Here is a 9,841-nt window from a genome sequence, read left to right as displayed (position 1 = left end):
TGCACTGTCTGCATCAAATACATCCATATTCGACCCTTCATCATCCACACGTACAAAGCCTGGTCGTTGTTTAGGTGAACGTTTCCGTGACTTCCGTGGCACTGTTGTGTTGTCATTGTACGAACTGGAACTCATAATGCTGAAATTAGAGCCTGACTCTTCCATCCAAATATTGCTGCTCTGCTCAGAGTCACCTCCATCATCTTGACAAGACATCCGGCTGTCATCCAGCAAGTCTTCAGGTGGTGGAGAGATGTTGAGGACTGTCCTCCTTTTGGGCATGGACTGCAGCTGTGGGGCATTACTTAACTGATTTTCATAGCTCAGTAATTCACTTACCCCATGGCCACTTACCCCCTGTTCTGGAGTGCAGCTATCTACTTGCATAGATGTGTTGTCAGTTACTGAGGTAGAATGCATGCTAGGATTGGAAGATGGGGTGAAGGTGCTGCTTTGACCACCGCTGGAGGAGACATCTGTGGTATGTACAATCCAAATGTAAATACACAAATTCAACGTGAGTTAGCTAGCAATGTCCAATTGTGTTCTGTTTAATTGTTCACAAAGCATTAACTCAATAATTCATAAAATTCCAAAATGTGAGAAGCAGCAAATGACACTGGAAGGTTTTTTTTTTAAAATGGGAGTCAGTGTATATCCAATATTCTTCAAGATTCCAATCAGGGTCAGGACAAAATAAGATAAACCTTGGTACATTATAAGTCAATTTGGGTTGCTCATAGTCAAATAATTAAAAATAATCTTCAGAAATCAGTAACAAAGAACTGTTGCAAAGACACCCTGCTTGGCAGGCAAATTCCTGGAACTAAAATGAAAAATGTAAGCTAAACTTAAAAACATAACTACTTTCCATTCATAAAAGAAATTACAAAAAATATAAATAGGTATGAATCTGATGAATGAGTATGTGAGAAACCAAATGGGACCGCTGTTGCATGCGCTTCTCTCCTTCAAGATGAACTCTTGTGGGCAAAAAAAAAGAAATTCTTTTGACATGATCTGTACAGTTGGCCAAAACAGTAATTGGTACAATCGAGATCGAAAGCAGAATTGACTAATCAAGGAAGTAATTAATAATAAATGGAAAATTGAAAGTACTAGATGTCTTTATTTCATCAGAATTTGAAATAAATTCCAAATCAGATATGATGGAGATAAAGTGGTCATCCATACTCTCAAGTTTGCGGTCCCTATTTATGTTGTACATAATAATTAGTTAACTTAAAAGCACAATATTAGATTGACATTAGCTGCATGAAACAGAGATACCAAACTTGTTCATAGCCTATTCCAGCCTCCTTAAATTTTAAGGTGTTTAACATATTCTGAAAACATGAAAACTGGACAAAATCTGTTTAAAATAAAAGTTCCATTATAATTTTAATAATGACTTTAAGGTTATATGTTAAAATATAATGATATTAGTTTTTTAATTCAACCCTATTTTTTAATGCTTTATATTAGTTTAAAAAATGCATAATTTGCATTTTATTAGGCAAGAGTGTGTTAAGTGCCTTGCAGTAAGTGCAATTAATTTTTAAAAATGTACTCTCTTTTTGCCAGTTCTTTTTTTCTCATTTTCTCCTGTTTTTCTAGAAGCACCAACTCCTTGATGGAGTCAATAATCAGAAAATAACGGCTTCCTCTGAGCAAACTGGTTAACAAAATCTCACTGACGACCAGAGGAAGTTGCAATCCCCTAGACAAGAGTGACACCTTATGTGGTTGAAACAACTATGAGATGTATTCAGTCCAAATAACTGATTTTCAATATCAACTGGCACCGGGTAGTACCGAGGAGGTTGCGGTTTGCTCTTGGAAGGTGCCAAGATATGTAGTGACAGATATTCAGCACAAAGATAGATTAAATAGTAATGAGGAGTCAATTATGCCAGCAACTCCAAAGCAAAAAGATCAGTAACAGGCAGAATCCCATCTTTCCAAAGGAACAAACTGTTTCAAAGCCTAAAACCCATATTATTCCCAGCTCAAGAAATGTAATCAAAACATACAATAGCTCTACAAGTTAAAAAAGCAAAGTTCACAACTTAAAATAATGGAATAGCTCAACACCATGAAATTTTCTTAAATTGATTGAATCATCAAACAAATGTACAGTAGGCTCTAAACTGAAGATCAGAATTTTTGAGAGGATGGGTGAGATTGTGAAAGGTCAACATCAGTAAACACCCAAATGTTGTCAAAGAACAATCCAAAGGTCCTGTTAAGACTGTCAAGGCATTTGAAACACTAGGCTTTTTATAGTTTGGAAAAAAAAGTCCAGACCGTGCATTTTAAAATAAAAATTATTGCATTTATTTAAGTCTGTTAACTTAAGCCTCAATATTTCCAGTGCTATATTAGTGATCATTGACTAATTTCACAAGAATCCAATATCAAAGTGGCTTTCATTTCACAGTTTGATTGAAAGCTACAAATAATTTCGGGCTCTTTGATGAGTGACCATGAATTCCAGTGTTGGGGCTCTAAAATGAAATTATTTTAGGTTTAATGGAGTTGAAGGATTGCTAAAGTAATAAATGGGGTTACGATGAATCAGAATGCTTTTTCAATATAATGAAGAATTTTATCCAATAAAACTTCATTTACATAATTTTTGTTAACTCCTAAAGTGTAACAATGGTGGATCCTAGGTGAGTTGACATTGTCGGTGAAATGTAAAGGGTGAAAGCTGTGTTGACACTAAATTGCCATCAGGCCAAAAAAGGGTCACGGAAGGTGGTGGAATGTCATAGGTTGGCACAGTGAGTAAAAAGTCAGAGTTTTTACAGCATAAGAGGTGGTCTTTTGGCCTGTCGTATCCACGCCGGTCATCAAGTAATTATGTATTCTAATCCATTTTTCAGCACTTAGCACATCTAATACTTCTTCAATGTCTTAAGGGTTACCACTGCAACCATCCTTTTAAGAAGCGAGTTCCAGCTACCCACTAAATACCCAAATAATTTCCCCAAACTCCCTCTAAACCTCCTGCTCCTTATCTTATGGCAAATTGGTGGGAGGGGTTGAAGGGGGTGCAGATTGGTGAGCCTTTACTTTGTTTTAGTTTTTATTATATCATAATAGAGAATTGAAATCAACTTTACAGCTGAGCCACATCCACACCTGTCTGCCACACACTGGTTTCAGGCTGCTTTTCCTGAGGTCTGTTTGTAAGGCTGTGAAATATTCCATGTCTGCACTCCACACCAGGGCATGAAAATCCAGGCCTTTAAGTCACAATTAATTTTCAACAGCAAATTTAAATTGAATGCATGTCAATCTGTATGTCTCAATTCCACATTCCATAGTTTTATAGAGACAAAGATGTTACTAGCAGAGTAGCAATTGCTTGAAATGTGTATTTTAGACATCTGGGGTGATTAAAACAACAATTTAGTTAAACGGACACAGAAATCACTGAAGTTTTGCTCTATATTTTATGATGTCTTCTGAATCTCATTTAGTACTGTTGTCTCATATTTCGCAAAGTTACCCACCATCTTATTTTATCAAGACACTAAATTAACTAGATTCTACTACATTATTTTTTTCAAAACCTAAGAATTAGTAGAAACAGCTTATTTTACAAAGAACCAGAATAATTTTCCCTCAATTATTAGAAGCACAGGCACAAACGTGTGACAATTCCTTTAAAAATTAGCCAATTCCAAATATGTTTCAAATAATGTTAAACTGTTGAACTAACATTAAACTATCTTCTCCATGTAGCGTCCTTTGCAATTTCTACCATCCCCAGGATAGTTCTCTCATTAAACACATCTTTGTCTCCTTTCAACATTCAAAACAAATCATCTTCTCCATGATCACTTCATGATTATCCCAACAGCTGCTGTCTTTCCACAGCACCTTTCTGTGGAAGAACAGGAGATATGATAACTGCCTTTTATTGCTCCCTTTCCACCATATGGAGCCCAAACATACTTTCCAGGGGAAACAGAAATTTACTTGCACTTGTTTTAATTTAGTAAACTGAATTTGCTATTCTGATAAGGTTTCCACTAAACTGGGAAATTTCACGCTCCTTTGCTGACAGCTAAACCAAAGTTAAAACCATAAGATAGAAAAATAGAAGTAGGCTACTCAGCTTATAAAAGTCTACTCGACCGTTCAGTGAGATCATAACTGACCTGATTATCCTCACCTCCCTGTCTTTTCCCAACAAACCTTCATTCCCTTATTGATTAAAACTCTGTATACCTAATGATCCAGCCTATACGGATTCCTGTGTTAAATAATTCACAGATTTACTATCCTCCAAAGAAATAGCTTGCCATTTCAGTGTTAAATAGGCAACTCCCTACCCTGAGATTATGTCCTTTGTTCCTAGACTCTCACAGGGGAAACCAACTTTTCTGCAGCTACCCTGTCAAATCTCCAAAGAATTTTATATGATTCAATAAGGTCTCGAGTTCTGAAAAAGAGCCATACCAGATTTGAAAGGTTAATGTTGTTGCTCTCTGCACAGATGCTGCCTAACCTAAATTTCTTTAGCCTTCCCTGTTATCTGCTGAACACAGTAGTTAGCGCAAAGACTCTGAAAGTCCTCTGTATTATAACTTCCTGCAGTCCTTCTCTATTTCGCCACATTATACTCTATCTGCCAAGTTTTTGCACACTCAATTAATCGATCTATATCTTGCTGTAGACTACATGTTATCCTCACTACTTGCCTTCCCTATTTATGCGTCAATCACAAATTTGTCTGTAGTACCTTCACTTTTCTCATCCACTTCATTAATATATATGGTAAAGAATTATGGCACTAACACTGATCTGTGGCATTCCACAAATAACAGGTTGCCAACATGAAATTGCTCCACTTTTTTGAAGAATTCTCTGTCTTCTATTACATGGAGGTGCCGGAAAATCATACAACACCAGGTTATGGTCCTGATTTGGAGATGCCGGTGTTGTCCAACAGGTTTATTTGGGAATACAAGCTTTCACTGCGCTGCTCCTTCGTCAGGGAGCTAGTTAGTTAGCCAATCTCTTATCCATGCTAATATATTATCTCCAACACCATGGACCCTCATCTCATTCAGTAGCTTAACATGTGTAGCTTATCAAATCCCTCTAGAAATCCAAGTATAGCACATCTCCAGCTTCCTCTTTATCTACCCTGTTTCTATCGAGAGTCATACCTCAAAAAATTTAAAGAAATTTGTCAGGCATTATTTTCCCTTCATGATGCCTGCTGAATCTGCTTGATCACATGGATTTCTAAATGCTCTGCTTGGACACCCCTCAGAATAGACTAATTTTCCCAATAAAACCAACTGGCTTATAGTTCCAAAACTCAGCAGGTCGACCAGCATTTGTCGAGTGTATTAACAATGGAACTGGAAAAAGCACAGCAGGTCAAGGGCAGAAGGGGAGTCAATGTTTCAGGTCAGAACCTTTCATCAGGACTGATTAAAGATTCCAACCTGAAATGCTGACTCTCCTTCCCTTCTGGTGCTGCTTGACGTGCTGCACTTTATCCAGCTCCATTCTTTATTCACTCGGTCTCTCCAGCATCTGCAATTCTCACTACCTCCTAAAAACTGTGGAGAGAAAGATGAATTAACATTTTGGATACGGTGATGCTTCAGCTCAGTTCCATTCTGTTCTGTTCGGAAGAAGGTCACTAACCAGAAATGTTAACACTGCCTTCTTTCCACAGATATTGGCAGAGGTGCTGAGTGTTTTTTAAAAAATTGTTTCTGATTTCCAGCATGAGTTTTTTTTTGGTTTTTTTTTTAGCCTTTAGATACCAGTGTTTGTCTTATTTACTTTTTAAATAAGGGTGGGCATTGGCAGGTTTCGGATCCTTGAGACATTTCCAGTATGAAGACATTGTTTACTTGAACTCTAGTAAAACCTTTGACAACATTCCACATGGTGGCCCAATTAGTAGTTAGATCTGGGTCCACTTTTGTTTGTTACGTATTTAAATGATTTAGATGAGAATATAGAAAGCACAGTGAGGAGTACATTTACCAATGACATCAAGATTGTTTGGTAGAATGGACAATAAAGGACATTATCCAAGATTATGAAGAAATCTTAATTGATTGGGTCAATGGGCTGAAGAGTGGCAGATGGAGTTCAATTTGGATAATTGCAAGGTTTTGCAGTTTGATAAAACAAACAAAGGCAAGAATTATACAATTAAAAGTGGGGCTTTGGGTAGTGTTGTAGAACGGAGAGACCTAGGGTTTCAGGTACATAATTCTTTGAAATTTGCATCACATACAGAAAGGGTGATTACGAAGGAATTTAGCACGTTTGCCATCATTGCTCAGGCCTTTGAGTATAGGAGTTATGACGTTATGTCGAGGTAGTACAGGATATTGGTGAGGCCCCTTTGGGGGTAATGTGTCCAGTTTGGGTCTCCCTGTTATAGGAATATTATTATTAGGTTGGACTTGTTCAGAAGAGATTTACCAGGATGTTGCGAGGAATGGAGGGTTTGAGTTATAAAGGAGAGGCTGGATAGGTCAGGACAGTTAGCACTGGAGCATAGGATGTTGAGAGGTGACCTTACAGAAATTTATAACATCATGAGGGGTACAGATAAAGTTGAATGGCATGCATCTTTTCCCTAAGGAAAGTGATTTCAAGACGAGGGGGCATATTTTTAAGGTGAGAGTAGAACGATATAAAAAAAAGACACATGGGGCAATCTTTCTCTTTACACAGAGAATGGTTCATGTGTGGAATGAACTTCCAGAGGAAGTGGTGAATGCAGGTAGAGTTACAATGTTTAAAAGATATTTAGATAAGTACACGAATAAGAAATGTTTGGACGGATATGGAAGATGGGACTAGTTTAGTTCAGGATTATGGTCGGAATAGACTGGTTAGACCTAAGGGTCTGTTTCCATGCTGTATGACTCTATGAAATGACTCTACCTGAAGATTCTTAGAAGATTCATGCCAGCGCATCCATGATCTATGCAGTACTTCTTTTAACATCCTACAAGGCATCCCATTAACTCAAAGGGATACTGTGGCTTTAGCCTCATTAGTTTCGCTTTTACTTTTTAAAATAGTTATTACATTTATTCTCCCTCCTCCTTTTAATAGAACAAATATACAACATTGAACAATACAGCACAGTACAGACCCTCAGCCCTGAATGTTGCGCCAACCTTTTAACCTACTGCAAGATCAAACTAACTAACACATCCTTCATTTTACTATCATCTGTGTGCCCATCCAAGTATTGTTTACATGTCCCTTGTGTATCTGACTCTACTACCACTGCTGGCAGTGCATTCCATACACCCACCACACTCTAAAGAACCTACCTCAGTCATCTCCTCTCAATCTTCTTCCAATCACCTTAAAGTTGTGCCTCCTCATGACAGCCATTTCTGTCCTGGGAAAAAGTCTCTGGCTATCCACATATCTGTGCATCTCATCATCTTGTACACCTCTAACAAGTCACCTCTCATCCTTCTTCACTCCAATGAGAAAAGCTCTAGCTCCCTCAACTTTTCTTCATAAGACCTGCCCTCCAGTCCAAGCAGCACCCTGGTAAATCTCTTATGGACCCGCTCTAGAGCTTTCACATCCTTCCTATAATGAGGCGACCAGAATTGAACACAATATTCCAAATGTGGTCTAACCAGGGCTTTACACAGCTGCAGCATAACCTTAACTATTTTTGCCTTTGATTATTTAGTAATTTTGGAATGCTATTAGCATCCTCTATTGCGAAGACTGATGGCAAGTATCTGTTCAACTCCTCCGCCATTCACTGGTTTCCAATTATTATTTCCCTAACCTCATTTCTCTAAGGGGCCTATGTTCACTTTGACCGCTCTATTCCTTTGTATATATTTTAGGTAACTCATGCTGTCCATCTTGTATGACTTGCAAACTTACCCTCCAAGCTGATTTCCTCTTGATCATTTTTTTTTGGTCATTGTTTGTTGAATTCTAAAAACTTTTCCAATCTTCTGGCTTACCACTTTGCCACGTTGTATTTTTTTCTTTTAATTTGATGCTATGCCTAATTTCTCATGGTTGGTTCAACCCAACAGTTGGATAAAGTATTGTATCATTTTAGTTCTCTATCCAACTCCATCCTTGGTTTCTTACAGTTTCCCAATAAAATTCAATGTAAGCTGAGGTACAACATCTCATCTTTCATTTAACTACTGCATAGCCTTCTGTGTTCAGTCAGATCATAAACTTTACCTAATTTTTCAGGTAACAACTGATGGTAATGACAATCTTTTACAACTCAGTTTTTTTTTTCATTAACCTTGCCCCATTACCAATTATTTCCACCATCATCACTTTAGTCACTTAATCTCTACTGTGTTCTAAACTATCACAGAACTTCCACTTTGTTCGCCCTTACTCACCTTCCCTCTGTATTTATTTAAAATATGTAACATCTCTAACTTCCTGTTATAGAGTCATAGAATCATAGAAATGTACAGGACAGAAATAGACCCTTTGGTTCAACTCATCCATGCTGACCAGATATCCCAAACCAATCTAGTCCCACCTGCCAGAACTTGGCCCATGTCCCCCCAAACCCTTCGTATTCATATACCCATCCAGGTGCCTTTTAAATGTTGCAATTGTACTAGCCTCCACCACTTCCTCTGGCAGCTCATTCCATACCCATCCCATCTTTTATATCCTTCCACTCTCACCCTAAACATATGCCCTCTAGTTCTGGACTCCCTCACCCCAAGGAAAAGACTTTGTCTATTCATCGTATCCATGCCTCATGATTTTATAAATCTCTATAAGGTTCTATCTCTATCAGCCTCCGACGCTTCGGGGAAAAGAGCCCCAGCCTGTTCAACCTCTTCTGATAGCTGAAATCCTTCAACCCTAGCAACATCCTTGTAAGTCCTTTCTGAACCCTTTCAAGTTTCACAACATCTTTCTGATAGGAAGGAGACCAGAACTGCACGCAATATTCCAATGTCCTGTACAGCCACAACATGATCTCCCAATTCCTGTACTCAATACTCTGACCAATAAAAGAAAGCATACCAAAAGCCTTCTTCACTATCCTAGCTACCTGCGACTCCACTTTCAAGCAGCTATGAACCTGCACTCCAAGGTCTCTATGTTCAGCAATACTCCCTCGGAACTTACCATTACGTGTACAAGTCCTGCTAAGATTTGCTTTCCCAAAATGCAGCACCTCACATTTATCTAAATCAAACTCCGTCTGCCACTTCTCAGCCCATTGGCCCATCTGATCAAGATCCCGTTGTAATCTGAGGTAATCTTGTTCACTGTCCACGACACCTCCAATTTTGGTGTCATCTGCAAATTTACTAACTGTACCTCTTATGCTCACATCCAAATCATTTGTGTAAATGACAACAAGTAGTGGCACTCCACTGGTCACAGGCCTCCAGTCTGAAAAACAACCCTCCACCACCACCCTCTGTCTTCTACCTTTGAGCCAGTTCTGTATCCAAATGGCTAGTTCTCCCTGTATTCCATGAGATCTAATCTTGCTAATCAGTCTCTCATGGGGAAACTTGTTGAACACCTTACTGAAGTCCATGTAGATTCCATCTACTGCTCTGCCCTCATCAATCCTCTTCGTTACTTCCTCAAAAGAACTCAATCAAGTTTGTGAGAGACATGATTTCCCATACACAAAGCCATGTTGACTATCTCTAATCAGTCCTTGCCTTTCCAAATACACGTACATCCTGTCCCTCAGGATTCCCTCCAATAACTTGCTTCCTCAAAGAATTCTATTAAGTTGGTAAGACATGACCTTCCCTGTAAAAAACCATGTTACATATCACTGACAAGCCCATTTTCT

At 38.4% G+C, this 9,841-nt stretch overlaps 1 protein-coding gene across 1 annotated transcript in view; it reads right to left on the bottom strand.

Moving 5' to 3' along the window:
- Nucleotides 1-9,841, bottom strand: part of LOC122558720 (nuclear factor of activated T-cells 5-like) — a 236,777-nt gene that overhangs the window by 122,387 nt on the left and 104,549 nt on the right. Inside the window, exon 4 of the mRNA XM_043707513.1 lies at nucleotides 6-476. Coding sequence (XP_043563448.1) covers nucleotides 6-476 — 471 coding nt within the window. The remainder of the gene's footprint in view (nucleotides 1-5; nucleotides 477-9,841) is intronic.

Source organism: Chiloscyllium plagiosum, chromosome 17 (assembly GCF_004010195.1).
Source record: "Chiloscyllium plagiosum isolate BGI_BamShark_2017 chromosome 17, ASM401019v2, whole genome shotgun sequence".
Lineage (NCBI taxonomy): Eukaryota > Metazoa > Chordata > Chondrichthyes > Orectolobiformes > Hemiscylliidae > Chiloscyllium > Chiloscyllium plagiosum.
Note: the sequence above shows the minus strand (reverse complement) of the source record. Positions and strands in the feature narration are given on the sequence as shown.